Genomic DNA, 18,545 nt, shown 5'->3' with positions numbered 1-18,545 from the left:
GTGACACACTGATATAAAGACACACAGTGACACACTGGTATAAACACACACAATGACACGCTGATAGAAACTCGCACAGTGACACACTGAATAAAACACACAAAGCGACACACTGATATAAACACACACAGTGACACACTGATATAAATACACACAGCGACACACTGATAGAAACACACACAGAGACACACTGATAGAAACACACACAGAGACACACTGATAGAAACACACACAGAGACACACTGATAGAAACACACACAGAGACACACTGATAGAAACACACACAGAGACACACTGATATCAACAAGCACAGTGACACACTGATACAAACACACAAAGTGAGACACTGATAGAAATTCACACAGTGACACACTGATATAATCACACACAGTGACAGACTGCTATCAACACACACAGTGACACACTGACAGAAACACACACAGTGACACACTGATATAATCAAACACAGTGACACACTGATATAAACACACACAGCGACCCACTGATATAAACACACACAGCAAGACACTGGTATAAACACACACAGCGACACACTGATATGAACAAGCGCTGTGACACACTGATAGAAACACACACAGTGACATACTGATATAAATACACACATCGACTCACTGATACAAAAAAGCACAGTGACACACTGACAGAAACACACACAGTGACACACTGATACAAACACACACAGCGACGCAATGATAGAAAGTCACAAAGAGACAAACTGATAGAAACACACAAAGAGACAAACTGATATAAACACACACAGTGACGCACTGACAGAAATACGCACAGTGACACACTGATATAAACACGCCCAGTGACACACCGATATAAAGACACACATTGACACACTGATAGAAACGCACACAGAGACACACTGATAGAAACGCACACAGTGACAAAATGATAGAAACACACACAGTGACACACTGATATAAACACACATAGTGACACACTGATATAAACACACACAGTGACACACTGATATAAACACATACAGTGACACACTGATGTAAACACATACAGTGACACACTGATATAAACACGCCCAGTGACACACTGATATAAAGACACACATTGACACACTGATATATACACGCCCAGTGACACACTGATTTAAACACACACAGTGACACACTGAAAGAAAAACCCACAGTGACACCCTGATGTAAGCACGCACAGTGACACACTGATAGAAACACACACAGTGACACACTGATATAAACACACACAGTGACACACTGATATAAACACACTCAGCGACACACTGAAAGAAACAAACAGTGACACACTGATATAAACACTCACAGTGACACACTGAAAGAAAAACACACAGTGACACACTGATAGAAACTCGCATAGTGACACACTGATATAAAGACTCAGTGACACACTGATAGAAACACACAGTGACACGCTGATAGAAACTCGCACAGTGACACTGATATAAACACGCACAGCGACACACTGATATAAACACACAAAGCGACACACTGATATAAACACACACAGTGACACACTGATATAAACACACAAAGCGACACACTGATATAAACAAGCACAGTGACACAGTGATATAAATACACACAGCGAGACACTGATATGAACACACACAGCGACACACTGATATAAACACTCAACGAAACACTGATATAAACACACACAGTAACACACTGATGTAACACACAGTGACACACCGATATAAAGACACACAGAGACAAACTGATAGACACACACACAGCGACACACTGATATAACACACAGTGACACACTGATATAAAGACACACAGAGACAAACTGATAGAAACACACACAGCGACACACTGATATAAACACACACAGCGACACACTGATGTAACACACAGTGACACACTGACATAAAGACACACAGAGACAAACTGATAGAAATACGCACAGTGATACACTGATATAAACAAACACAGTGACACACTGATATCAATACACACAGTGACACACTGATATCAACACACACAGTGACACACTGATATAAACACACACAGCGACACACTGATGTAACACACAGTGACACACTGACATAAAGACACACAGAGACAAACTGATATAAACATGCACAGTGACACACTCATATAAACAAACACAGTGACACGCTGATATAAACACACGCAGCGACACACTGATATAAAGACACACAGTGACACACTGATATAAACACACACAGTGACACACTGATATAAACACACATAGAGACACACTGATAGAAACAATCAACGAAACACTGATATAAACACACACAGTGACACACTGATAGAAACACACAGCGACACAATGATAGAAACACACAGCAACTCACTGATATGAACACTCACAGTGGCACACTGATAAAAAGACACACAGTGACACACTGATATAAACACACACAGTGACACACTGATAGAAACACACAGCGACACACTGATAGAAACACACAGTGACACACTGATACCAACACGCACAGTGACACACTGATATAAACACGCACAGCGACACAATGGTGGAAACACACAAAGCGACACACTGATATGAACACTCACAGTGACACACTGATATAAACACACATTGACACATTGATAGAAATGCACACAGTGACAAACTGATAGAAACACACACAGTGACACACTGATATAAACACACACAGTGACGCAATGACAGAAATACGTACAGTGACACACTGATATAAACACGCCCATTGACACACTGATATCAACACACACAGTGACACACTGGTATAAACACACACAATGACACGCTGATAGAAACTCGCACAGCGACACACTGATATAAACACACAAAGCGACACACTGATATAAACACACACAGAGACACACTGATATAAACAGGCACAGTGACACACTGATACAAACACACAAAGTGAGACACTGATAGAAATTCACACAGTGACACACTGATATAAACAAGCACAATGACACACTGATATAAATACACACAGTGACACACTGATATAAAGACACACAGTGACACACTGATATAAACAAGCACAATGACACACTGATATAAATACACACAGTGACACACTGATATAAAGACACACAGTGACACACTGATATAAACAAGCACAGCGACACACTGATAGAAAAACACACAGTGACACACTGATATAAAGACACACAGTGACACAATGGTATAAACACACACAATGACACGCTGATAGAAACTCACACAGTGACACACTGATATAAACACACAAAGCGACACACTGATATAAACACACACAGTGACACACTGATATAAATACACACAGCGACACACTGATAGAAACACACACACAGACACACTGATAGAAACACACACAGAGACACACTGATATAAACAAGCACAGTGACACACTGATACAAACACACAAAGTGAGACACTGATAGAAATTCACACAGTGACACACTGATATAATCACACACAGTGACAGACTGCTATCAACACACACAGTGACACACTGACAGAAACACACACAGTGACACATTGATATAATCAAACACAGTGACACACTGATATAAACACACACAGCGACCCACTGATATAAACACACACAGCAAGACACTGGTATAAACACACACAGCGACACACTGATATGAACAAGCGCAGTGACACACTGATATAAATACACACATCGACTCACTGATACAAAAAAGCACAGTGACACACTGACAGAAACACACACAGTGACACACTGATACAAACGCACACAGCGACGCAATGATAGAAAGTCACAAAGAGACAAACTGATAGAAACACACAAAGAGACAAACTGATATAAACACACACAGTGACGCACTGACAGAAATACGCACAGTGACACACTGATATAAACACGCCCAGTGACACACTGATATAAAGACACACATTGACACACTGATAGAAACGCACACAGAGACACACTGATAGAAACGCACACAGTGACACACTGATTTAAACAAGCACAGTGACACACTGATATAAACACACACAGTGACACACTGATATAAACACATACAGTGACACACTGATGTAAACACATACAGTGACACACTGATATAAACACGCACAGTGACACACTGATATAAAGACACACATTGACACACTGATATATACATGCCCAGTGACACACTGATTTAAACACACACAGTGACACACTGATAGAAACACACACAGTGACACACTGATATAAACACACACAGTGACACACTGATAGAAACACACTCAGCGACACACTGAAAGAAACAAACAGTGACACACTGATATAAACACTCACAGTGACACACTGAAAGAAAAACACACAGTGACACACTGATAGAAACTCGCATAGTGACACACTGATATAAAGACACAGTGACACGCTGATAGAAACTCGCACAGTGACACTGATATAAACACGCACAGCGACACACTGATATAAACACACAAAGCGACACACTGATATAAACACACACAGTGACACACTGATATAAACACACAAAGCGACACACTGATATAAACAAGCACAGTGACACAGTGATATAAATACACACAGCGAGACACTGATATGAACACACACAGCGACACACTGATATAAACACTCAACGAAACACTGATATAAACACACACAGTAACACACTGATGTCACACACAGAGACACACTGATATAAAGACACACAGAGACAAACTGATAGACACACACACAGCGACACACTGATATAACACACAGTGACACACTGATATAAAGACACACAGAGACAAACTGATAGAAACACACACAGCGACACACTGATATAAACATGCACAGTGACACACTGATATCAACACACACAGTGACACACTGATATAAACACACACAGCGACACACTGATGTAACACACAGTGACACACTGACATAAAGACACACAGAGACAAACTGATAGAAATACGCACAGTGATACACTGATATAAACAAACACAGTGACACACTGATATCAACACACACAGTGACACACTGATATCAACACACACAGTGACACACTGATATCAACACACACAGTGACACACTGATATAAACACACACAGCGACACACTGATGTAACACACAGTGACACACTGACATAAAGACACACAGAGACAAACTGATATAAACATGCACAGTGACACACTGATATAAAGACACACATTGACACACTGATAGAAACGCACACAGAGACACACTGATAGAAACGCACACAGTGACACACTGATTTAAACAAGCACAGTGACACACTGATATAAACACACACAGTGACACACTGATATAAACACATACAGTGACACACTGATGTAAACACATACAGTGACACACTGATATAAACACGCACAGTGACACACTGATATAAAGACACACATTGACACACTGATATATACATGCCCAGTGACACACTGATTTAAACACACACAGTGACACACTGAAAGAAAAACCCACAGTGACACCCTGATGTAAAGACGCACAGTGACACACTGATAGAAACACACACAGTGACACACTGATATAAACACACACAGTGACACACTGATAGAAACACACTCAGCGACACACTGAAAGAAACAAACAGTGACACACTGATATAAACACTCACAGTGACACACTGAAAGAAAAACACACAGTGACACACTGATAGAAACTCGCATAGTGACACACTGATATAAAGACACAGTGACACGCTGATAGAAACTCGCACAGTGACACTGATATAAACACGCACAGCGACACACTGATATAAACACACAAAGCGACACACTGATATAAACACACACAGTGACACACTGATATAAACACACAAAGCGACACACTGATATAAACAAGCACAGTGACACAGTGATATAAATACACACAGCGAGACACTGATATGAACACACACAGCGACACACTGATATAAACACTCAACGAAACACTGATATAAACACACACAGTAACACACTGATGTCACACACAGAGACACACTGATATAAAGACACACAGAGACAAACTGATAGACACACACACAGCGACACACTGATATCACACACAGTGACACACTGATATAAAGACACACAGAGACAAACTGATAGAAACACACACAGCGACACACTGATATAAACATGCACAGTGACACACTGATATCAACACACACAGTGACACACTGATATAAACACACACAGCGACACACTGATGTAACACACAGTGACACACTGACATAAAGACACACAGAGACAAACTGATAGAAATACGCACAGTGATACACTGATATAAACAAACACAGTGACACACAGATATCAACACACACAGTGACACACTGATATCAACACACACAGTGACACACTGATATCAACACACACAGTGACACACTGATATAAACACACACAGCGACACACTGATGTAACACACAGTGACACACTGACATAAAGACACACAGAGACAAACTGATATAAACATGCACAGTGACACACTCATATAAACAAACACAGTGACACGCTGATATAAACACACACAGCGACACACTGATATAAAGACACACAGTGACACACTGATATAAACACACACAGTGACACACTGATATAAACACACATAGAGACACACTGATAGAAACAATCAACAAAACACTGATATAAACACACACAGTGACACACTGATAGAAACACACAGCGACACAATGATAGAAACACACAGCAACTCACTGATATGAACACTCACAGTGGCACACTGATAAAAAGACACACAGTGACACACTGATATAAACACACACAGTGACACACTGATAGAAACACACAGCGACACACTGATAGAAACACACAGTGACACACTGATACCAACACGCACAGTGACACACTGATATAAACACGCACAGCGACACAATGGTGGAAACACACAAAGTGGCACACTGATATGAACACTCACAGTGACACACTGATATAAACACACATTGACACATTGATAGAAATGCACACAGTGACAAACTGATAGAAACACACACAGTGACACACTGATATAAACACACACAGTGACGCAATGACAGAAATACGTACAGTGACACACTGATATAAACACGCCCATTGACACACTGATATCAACACACACAGTGACACACTGATATAAACACACACAGCGACACACTGATGTAACACACAGTGACACACTGATATAAACACACACAGTGACACACTGATATAAACACACACAGCGACACACTGATGTAACACACAGTGACACACTGATATAAACACGCACAGTGACACACTGATAGAAATGCACACAGTGACAAACTGATAGAAACACACACAGTGACACACTGATATAAACACACACAGTGACACACTGATATAAACACACACAGCGACACACTGATATAAACACACACAGAGACACACTGATATAAATACACACAGCGACACACTGATATAAACACACACAGCGACACACTGATATAAACACACACAGTGACACACTGATATAAACACACACAGCGACACACTGATATAAACACACACAGAGACACACTGATATAAATACACACAGCGACACACTGATATAAACACACACAGCGACACACTGATATAAACACACACAGTGACACACTGATATAAACACACACAGCGACACACTGATATAAACACACACAGAGACGCACTGATATAAACACACACACAGCGACACACTGATATAAAAACACACAGCAACACATTGATATAAACACACACAGTGACACACTGATATAAACACACACAGTGACACACTGATAGAAACACACAGTGACACACTGATATAAACACACACAGTGACACACTGATAGAAACACACAGTGACACACTGATATAAACACACACAGTGACACACTGATAGAAACACACAGTGACACACTGATATAAACACACACAGTGACACACTGATAGAAACACACACAGTGACACACTGATATTAGCACACAGTGACACACTGATATAAACACACACAGAGACACACTGATAGAAACACACACAGCGACACACTGATATAAACACACACAGTGACACACTGATATAAACACACAAAGCGACACACTGATATAAACAAGCACAGTGACACAGTGATATAAATACACACAGCGAGACACTGATATGAACACACACAGCGACACATTGATATAAACACTCAACGAAACACTGATATAAACACACACAGTAACACACTGATGTAACACACAGTGACACACTGATATAAAGACACACAGAGACAAACTGATAGACACACACACAGCGACACACTGATATAACACACAGTGACACACTGATATAAAGACACACAGAGACAAACTGATAGAAACACACACAGCGACACACTGATATAAACATGCACAGTGACACACTGATATCAACACACACAGTGACACACTGATATAAACACACACAGCGACACACTGATGTAACACACAGTGACACACTGACATAAAGACACACAGAGACAAACTGATAGAAATACGCACAGTGATACACTGATATAAACAAACACAGTGACACACTGATATCAACACACACAGTGACACACTGATATCAACACACACAGTGACACACTGATATAAACACACACAGCGACACACTGATGTAACACACAGTGACACACTGACATAAAGACACACAGAGACAAACTGATATAAACATGCACAGTGACACACTCATATAAACAAACACAGTGACACGCTGATATAAACACACACAGCGACACACTGATATAAAGACACACAGTGACACACTGATATAAACACACACAGTGACACACTGATATAAACACACATAGAGACACACTGATAGAAACAATCAACGAAACACTGATATAAACACACACAGTGACACACTGATAGAAACACACAGCGACACAATGATAGAAACACACAGCAACTCACTGATATGAACACTCACAGTGGCACACTGATAAAAAGACACACAGTGACACACTGATATAAACACACACAGTGACACACTGATAGAAACACACAGCGACACACTGATAGAAACACACAGTGACACACTGATACCAACACGCACAGTGACACACTGATATAAACACGCACAGCGACACAATGGTGGAAACACACAAAGCGACACACTGATATGAACACTCACAGTGACACACTGATATAAACACACATTGACACATTGATAGAAATGCACACAGTGACAAACTGATAGAAACACACACAGTGACACACTGATATAAACACACACAGTGACGCAATGACAGAAATACGTACAGTGACACACTGATATAAACACGCCCATTGACACACTGATATCAACACACACAGTGACACACTGATATAAACACACACAGCGACACACTGATGTAACACACAGTGACACACTGATATAAACACACACAGTGACACACTGATATAAACACACACAGCGACACACTGATGTAACACACAGTGACACACTGATATAAACACGCACAGTGACGCACTGATAGAAACACACACAGTGACACACTGATAGAAATGCACACAGTGACAAACTGATAGAAACACACACAGTGACACACTGATATAAACACACACAGTGACACACTGATATAAACACACACAGCGACACACTGATATAAACACACACAGAGACACACTGATATAAATACACACAGCGACACACTGATATAAACACACACAGCGACACACTGATATAAACACACACAGTGACACACTGATATAAACACACACAGCGACACACTGATATAAACACACACAGAGACGCACTGATATAAACACACACACAGCGACACACTGATATAAAAACACACAGCAACACATTGATATAAACACACACAGTGACACACTGATATAAACACACACAGTGACACACTGATAGAAACACACAGTGACACACTGATATAAACACACACAGTGACACACTGATATAAACACACACAGTGACACACTGATCGAAACACACAGTGACACACTGATATAAACACACACAGTGACACACTGATAGAAACACACACAGTGACACACTGATATTAGCACACAGTGACACACTGATATAAACACACACAGAGACACACTGATAGAAACACACACAGCGACACACTGATAGAAACACACACAGCGACACACTGATAGAAACACACACAGTGACACATTGATATAAACACACACAGTGACACACTGATAGAAACACACACAGTGACACATTGATATAAACACACACAGCGACACATTGATATAAACACACACAGAGACACACTGATAGAAACACACACAGCGACACACTGATAGAAACACACACAGCGACACACGGATAGAAACACACACAGAGACACACTGATATAAACACACACAGAGACACACTGATATAAACACACACAGCGACACACTGATATAAACACACACAGAGACGCACTGATATAAACACACACACAGCGACACACTGATATAAAAACACACAGCAACACATTGATATAAACACACACAGTGACACACTGATATAAACACACACAGTGACACACTGATAGAAACACACAGTGACACACTGATATAAACACACACAGTGACACACTGATATAAACACACACAGTGACACACTGATAGAAACACACAGTGACACACTGATATAAACACACACAGTGACACACTGATAGAAACACACACAGTGACACACTGATATTAGCACACAGTGACACACTGATATAAACACACACAGAGACACACTGATAGAAACACACACAACGACACACTGATAGAAACACACACAGCGACACACTGATAGAAACACACACAGTGACACATTGATATAAACACACACAGTGACACACTGATAGAAACACACACAGTGACACATTGATATAAACACACACAGTGACACACTGATAGAAACACACACAGCGACACATTGATATAAACACACACAGAGACACACTGATAGAAACACACACAGCGACACACTGATAGAAACACACACAGCGACACACGGATAGAAACACACACAGAGACACACTGATATAAACACACACAGAGACACACTGATATAAACACACACAGAGACACACTGATAGAAACACACACAGCGACACACGGATAGAAACACACACAGAGACACACTGATATAAACACACACAGAGACACACTGATATAAACACACACAGAGACACACTGATATAAACACACACAGAGACACACTGATATAAACACACACAGAGACACACTGATATAAACACACACAGAGACACACTGATATAAACACTCAGTGACACACTGATATAAACACACACAGAGACACACTGATATAAACACTCAGAGACACACTGATAGAAACACACTCAGAGACACACTGAACATTTCTCATCATCCAGTGAAACAGCATCAATTAACATTTATCTCCAGCCAGTGTGAACCGTTGCAAGTGAAACTATCGAGTTCAGGGTTGAAATCAGTGAAATGTCTGCAATTTTAAGATTGAAATCCTTTTGAAGCTGACACTTTGATGGAGTTTGTTCGAACTCTTTGCGGGAGTGACGGTTTGAGCTTTTTTTCAGCCACATGTTCAGTCTTCACAAGTACTGAAGATGTTGGAACTCATGAAGCTTGAAATTGAACAAGAAACAATAAGCTCCTTCTGCCGATTCAGGAACAGAAAACAAACTCCTTATTTCTCAAATTCAGAGACCAATAAAGCACCTTCTCTTGCTTCAGAGTCCTATAAAGCCTCTAAATGAAATATAAGGTTTAGTAAACCGATTGAAAGCTGCTTAAACACAGTGAGTAACTCAACACTGTGACAGGTGAGCACCGATCATCAATGCTTTATACTGACCTCGCCGGGGTCTGAATACAAACTGCTCCACTCTGGCATTTCATGTGATTCCATTTTCACTGAGCCCAACATGTCTTTTCTTTTTTTTTAAAAAAAAAACAAAACAGGAGGGAGATTGGAGTGAATAAAGTGCACCTCTGGCTCCAAACTGTATTCCAATCCCTCGCCCCAGGACTTGGTTAGACTTCACCTGGCAGAGAAACGCTGGAGTCTCGGAGACACGAAGCTCTCCCACCTCCTCAGATGCAGGACCTTCAGCAGAATTAGAGCAGGGGAGAGTCCGAGACAGTCCGATTCGAAAGGATCCAGCTCCGACTTCCAGCGCACCCACCCACCCCGAAGTCTGGCACACTGATCGCCGTAAAGTCCGAAGTTTCTCAGACTTGCCCAGATGTTGATGGGACCCAGTCCCAGGTCTCTTTTGGTTTTGGGAGGGGTGGAGGTTAGATCTCCTGTGTTTTTCTTTGGAGCTCTTTTTTTTTTCTCTCTCTCTCTCTCTGGTCTGAGACAGCCTCTGGGATACAAGTGTGTGACTGTTGGAAAGTTTACTGATTAACCCAAGTGCTGAGATGTGATGCCAGGAGACCAACCGTCCTGGTGTGGGAGGAAATTCAGGATGGGGAGTAGACAACATGTGGTGGGGGGGCCCCCCTGGTGGCCACAGTGGCGAATTGCCTCCTACATGACCTGTATCAGGGCTGCTGATCCAAAGAGTAAAGTACAAAACCTAGAGTGGAAATAAGCCCAGGGTGGGAACATTATCAATCGCTGCCAGCTGGGTACGTGCAGTCCTGTCGAGTGCATTCGACCATTTAAAGTATGAATTAAAACCATACCCTGCTCGTAGTCTGTCCCACCACCCCGCTCCCCCCACCCAAAAAAAAAATAATGAGACTCTTCGATTCTCCACGAAATGTTGAGTGTTTCACCTGCCGATGAACTGGTCGCACTAAAAGCCAGCACTCAGAATTCCCTGCCCGTCATAATCCAAGCGGTCGGTGTGTAAGTTGTGAGTGAGTGAGTGTGTGTGTGTGTGTGTGTGTCAGCGGCGAGTGTGGAAGCTGTGAGTGTGCAGACGGTTAGTGTATATGCTGAGTGTAAGTGGTGAGTGTATACACTGTGAGTGTGCAAGCCGTGAGTGTACAGATGGTTAGTGAATAAACTGAGTGTGCAAGTGGTGAGTGTATACACTGTGAGTGTGCAAGCTGTGAGTGTACAGATGGTTAGTGAATAAACTGAGTGTGCAAGTGGTGAGTGTATACACTGTGAGTGTGCGAGCTGTAAGTATGCAGTTAGTGAATAAACTGAGTGTGTAAGTGGTGAGTGTGCGAGCTGTGAGTACGTAGATGATTAGTGAATAAACTGAATAGGTGGTGAGTATACACTGTGAGTGTGCGAGCTGTGAGTATGTAGATGGTTCGTGAATAAACTGAGTGTGTAAGTGGTGAGTGTATGAGTGGTTCGTGTTTAAGTTATGCGTGTGTAAACTTGCACAGTGAGTGTCGGTAGACTATTCGACTATAGGGCAGCATCCTAACCGGGTCCAATCTCATCCTCGCACACAAGCAGTGTCCAGCATCGTTGATTGACAGTGGGAACCCTGGCTGGTTTTACCCTCACTAACCCAGGGGGCACTGAGGCAAAGAGTCACCCCTCCTGCTGCCCCTGCTGAGGTCAGCTCACCTGGGCACAGGCCAGTCCAGAGCCACAGTGGGCGACTCACTCACCGACTGAGGCAAGGAGCGGTGCACAGTTAATGTGAGCCCTCGAACATTGTGACTGTCTGTTTGGTCATTTGTGAAAAACAATATTTTTTAAAAAACGATGGGTTTTGGCTGAAAACTTTACTTATTAGCTGTGAATAATCAACGTTTTGAAAAAGTGCCTTAACTACCTGAGTGGGAATGTGCACATTGGATGCACCCTGTATCCAGGCTAGCCCCTCCAGGAGCCCCCTGCAGTATCCAGCAGCCCCCCGAAGCATTGGCCGCCCCCCAAGAAGCCCCCTTCCCACAGCCCTTTGCACCCTCCCCTCAGTAGCCCCTCGGAGTTCCCTGAAGCACACAGGCAATCTCCTCACAGTTCATTCTTCACTGGCCCGTCGACAAACACTTGGCTCTGATTCTGAGCACACCCTTGTGTTGTATCACCCCGATGGTAATGCCATCGGAAGGAAGTTGGCAGCGACACAGACCCCGGGCACCTTTGCTTTTGTTTCCAGCCTCAGTATTTATTTGTGAAGTGATTAATTGACTGGTGTCATGGAGTCCACTCTCACACAAGCTGCAGTGGGTCTGTTGGCATTCCTAATGGGCACTATTTGTTTTCAGGATAACAGAGCGGGGCAGTCAGGCGTCCCGTGTACATGACACTACGATGATGCATTTGCAGCCTTCAGCCTATAAATCCATAAGTCCCCCCCGATGCTGGTGCGGGAGCAATTGCACGGCTGAGGGAACTCTGTGTGTTCAGAGCTGTGGTCCAGAGATATTGTGGGAAAGTTAAACAAAGTGAACTCAACTGCAGGGCTCGTCCACCTTCCCCCACCCCTGACCCCTCCACCCCCAAACAAACACTAACAGCGGTTGCCGGCATTCCCCACCCTGAGGGCAAAGGTTTCTGTTCCCCCTCCCCCCCAGGGCAAAGGTTACTGATCTCTCCCCCTGCCCCAGGGCAAAGGTTACTGTTCCCCTCCCCCAGGTCAAAGGTTACTGTTCCCCCTCCTCCCCAGGGGCAAAGGTTACTGATCCCCCTCTCCCCCGGGGCAAAGGTTACTGTTCCCCTTCTCCCAGGTCAAAGGTTACTGTTCCCCCTCCTCCCCAGGGGCAAAGGTTACTGATCCCCCTCTCCCCCGGGGCAAAGGTTACTGTTCCCCTTCTCCCAGGTCAAAGGTTACTGTTCCCCCTCCTCCCTAGGGGCAAAGGTTACTGATCCCCCTCTCCCCCAGGGCAAAGGTTACTGTTCCCCCTCCCCCCAGGGCAAAGGTTACTGTTCCCCTTCTCCTCCAGGGCAAAGGTTAATGTTCCCCCTCCCCCCCCCCAGGGCAAAGGTTACTGATCCCACTTCCTCCCAGGGCAAAGGTTTCTGTTCCCCCTCCCCCCAGGTCAAAGGTTACTGATCCTCCTCTCCCCCCCCCACCCCCAGGGCAAAGGTTATTGATGCCTCTCCCCCCTAGGGCAAAGGTTACTGATCCGTCTCCCCTGGGGGGCAAAGGTTAAGACCCCCCCGCCAATATATTTTACACAACAGCATCATGCTTTTATGTAGCGCCTTTAATGTAGAAAAACATCACATGGTCTTGAGAGAGGTTTTATCAGACAAAAATGGACACAAGCTAAAGAAGGAGATATTAGGAGGGTTGAAAGAGGTGGGAGGGTCTTAAAGGAGAGTGAGGTGGAGAGGCTGAGGGGGTCATGGAGGGAATTCCAGAGCTTAGGCTCGAGAGAGCTGAAGGGAGCGTGAGTGGAGGGAACAGAGAAGGTGGAGGATGGATGCTGGCCAGGTGGGCCTTGGAATGGTCAAATCTGGATGAAGCTTTCAGTGGCAGATGGGCAGAGGTGGGCGATGTTTCGGAGGTGGAAGTAGGTGGTCTTTGCGATGGGGTCAGAAGTTCAGCTCGAGGTCGAACAGGATGTTGAGGTTGTGAACAGTCTGGTTCAACCACATGGCCCGGCATATTCCTCACTCTACCATTACCAACAAGCCAGGGGATCAACCCTGGTTCAATGAGGAGTGTAGAAGAGCATGCCAGAAGCAGCACCAGGCGTACCTAAAAATGTGGTGCCAACCTGGTGAAGCTACAACACAGGACTACATGCATGCTAAACAGCGGAAGCAACATGCTATAGACAGAGCTAAGCAATTCCACAACCAACGGATCAGATCAAAGCTCTGCAGTCCTGCCACCTCCAGTCATGAATGGTGGTGGACAATTAAACAACTAACGGGAGGAGGAGGCTCTGTAAACATCCCCATCCTCAATGATGGCGGAGTCCAGCACATGAGTGCAAAAGACAAGGCTGAAGCGTTTGCAACCATCTTCAGCCAGAAGTACCGAGTGGATAATCCATCTTGGCCTCCTCCCGATATCCCCACCATCACAGAAGCCAGTCTTCAGCCAATTCGATTCACTCCACATGATATCAAGAAACGGCTGAGTGCACTGGATACAGCAAAGGCTATGGGCCCCGACAACATCCCGGCTGTAGTGCTGAAGTCTTGTGCTCCAGAACTAGCCACGCCTCTAGCCAAACTGTTCCAGTACAGCTACAACACTGGCGTCTACCCGACAATGTGGAAAATTGCCCAGGTATGTCCTTCCACAAAAAGCAGGACAAATCCAATCCGGCCAATTACCGCCCCATCAGTCTACTCTCAATCATCAGCAAAGTGATGGAAGGTGTCGTCGACAGTGCTATCAAGCGGCACTTACTCACCAATAACCTGCTCATCGATGCTCAGTTTGGGTTCCGCCAGGACCACTCGGCTCCAGACCTCATTACAGCCTTGGTCCAAACATGGACAAAAGAGCTGAATTCCAGAGGTGAGGTGAGAGTGACTGCCCTTGACATCAAGGCAGCATTTGACCCAGTGTGGCACCAAGGAGCTCCAGTAAAATTGAAGTCAATGGGAATCAGGGGGAAAACTCTCCAGTGGCTGGAGTCATACCAAGCACAAAGGAAGATGGTAGTGGTTGTTGGAGGCCAATCATCTCAGCCCCAGGACATTGCTGCAGGAGTTCCTCAGGGCAGTGTCCTAGGCCCAACCATCTTCAGCTGCTTCATCAATGACCTTCCCTCCATCATAAGGTCAGAAATGGGGATGTTCGCTGATGACTGCACAGTGTTCAGTTCCATTCGCAACCCCTCAGATAATGAAGCAGTCCGAGCCCGCATGCAGCAAGACCTGGACAACATCCAGGCTTGGGCTGATAAGTGGCAAGTAACATTCGTGCCAGATAAGTGCCAGGCAATGACCATCTCCAACAAGAGAGAGTCTAACCACCTCCCCTTGACATTCAACAGCATTACCATCGCCGAATCCCCCACCATCAACATCCTGGGGGTCACCATTGACCAGAAACTTAACTGGACCAGCCACATAAATACTGTGGCTAAAAGAGCAGGTCAGAGGCTGGGTATTCTGTGGCGAGTGACTCACCTCCTGACTCGCCAAAGCCTTTCCACCATCTACAAGGCACAAGTCAGGAGTGTGATGGAATACTCTCCACTTGCCTGGATGAGTGCAGCTCCAACAACACTCAAGAAGCTCAACACCATCCAGGACAAAGCAGCCCACTTGATTGGTACCCCATCCACCACCCTAAACATTCACTCCCTTCACCACCGGCGCACCGTGGCTGCAGCGTGTACCATCTCCAGGATGCACAGCAGCTACTCGCCAAGGCTTCTTCGACAGCACCTCCCAAACCCGCGACCTCCACCACCTAGAAGGACAAGGGCAGCAGGCACATGGGAACAGCACCACCTGCACGTTCCCCTCCAAGTCACACACCATCCCGACTTGGAAATATATCGCCGTTCCTTCATCGTCGCTGGGTCAAAATCCTGGAACTCCCTTCCTAACAGCACTGTGGGAGAACCGTCACCACACGGACTGCAGCGGTTCAAGAAGGCGGCTCACCACCACCTTCTCAAGGGCAATTAGGGATGGGCAATAAATGCCGGCCTCGCCAGCGACGCCCACATCCCATGAACGAATAAAAAAAAAACCTGAGAACATGGTGGGGAGGATTTGCCACTCAGAGCCAATGCCACTCAGAGCCCATTGCCACTCAGAGCCAATGCCACTCAGTCCGTTGCCACTCAGAGCCAATGCCACTCAGAGCCAATGCCACTCAGAGCCCATTGCCACTCAGAGCCAATGCCACTCAGAGCCCATTGCCACTCAGAGCCAATGCCACTCAGTCCGTTGCCACTCAGAGCCAATGCCACTCAATCCATTGCCACTCAGTCCGTTGCCACTCTGCACTAATTGTCAGAGATGCATGAGGAGGGTCTATTCTCCCCCCACGCCATGGGCAGGCACCAGCCATTGGCACAATCTGCCAGTCGCCAAGTACGGCGGAAATGGACCCGCGTGGCAGGACAAACGCAAATTAAATGCTGAACAAAACCCACCAGGTCTGCGTCAGTCTTATTAATGGGACGGAAAAACCAAACACATCCTTTGGCTTTCAGTTGTGTCTGAGAATTGGTGAGTTGGAGCCCAGGGTAGACTGTGGGATTCCGTTACGTTTTCAGGACGAAAATCAGCAAAAAGGATTTGTATAAATTGGGATTTCATGAGGCGCCGAAATCTGCTCCCCTGAAAGGATTTCCTTCTCTCGCTGTCAGACCAGACGACAACACGGAAGCCAGGATCAGTCAGGATCCCTTCCACAAAAATGCAGATTCCTGCTCCAGTATCGCAAGTGGTGTCAGACTTCCTCGGCAGTAAACACACTCTGCGCGGTGCGTTGGAATTCAAAGACTTTTGTGAAACATTTATTCTCCGAGGTTATGCGGATAGAGGTGAGATGAAGAGGGGAGGGAGGAGGCTGGTGTGGAGTATAAACACCGGCATGGACCATGTTGGGATGAATGGCCCCTTTCTGTGCTGTAAATTTTATTTAATTCTGTGTAATTTATTAAAACAAAGAGGTTAGGGTGAGGTGGGCTTGAACCAAGGACCAAATAGTCCAATTGGTTTTATTTTTATTTCAGGATGAGAAAATGAAACACCTCCTCTGAACGAGGTTAGCTGCCAGTTGAGTCCAAATC

General features: G+C 44.6%; 1 protein-coding gene across 1 annotated transcript in view; it reads right to left on the bottom strand.

The window, feature by feature from the left end:
* LOC137306010 (hepatocyte nuclear factor 3-beta-like) overlaps positions 1 to 12,269 on the bottom strand; it is a 74,107-nt gene extending 61,838 nt beyond the window's left edge. Inside the window, exon 1 of the mRNA XM_067975021.1 lies at positions 11,764 to 12,269. Within this exon, the coding sequence (XP_067831122.1) occupies positions 11,764 to 11,835 (72 nt within the window). The 5' untranslated portion in view covers positions 11,836 to 12,269. The remainder of the gene's footprint in view (positions 1 to 11,763) is intronic.
* Between the last annotated feature and the right edge of the window lie 6,276 nt (positions 12,270 to 18,545).

Source organism: Heptranchias perlo, chromosome 41 (assembly GCF_035084215.1).
Source record: "Heptranchias perlo isolate sHepPer1 chromosome 41, sHepPer1.hap1, whole genome shotgun sequence".
NCBI classification, from domain to species: Eukaryota; Metazoa; Chordata; class Chondrichthyes; order Hexanchiformes; family Hexanchidae; genus Heptranchias; species Heptranchias perlo.
The sequence above is the reverse complement of the archived record's forward strand: the minus strand, read 5'-3'. Positions and strand labels throughout refer to the sequence as shown.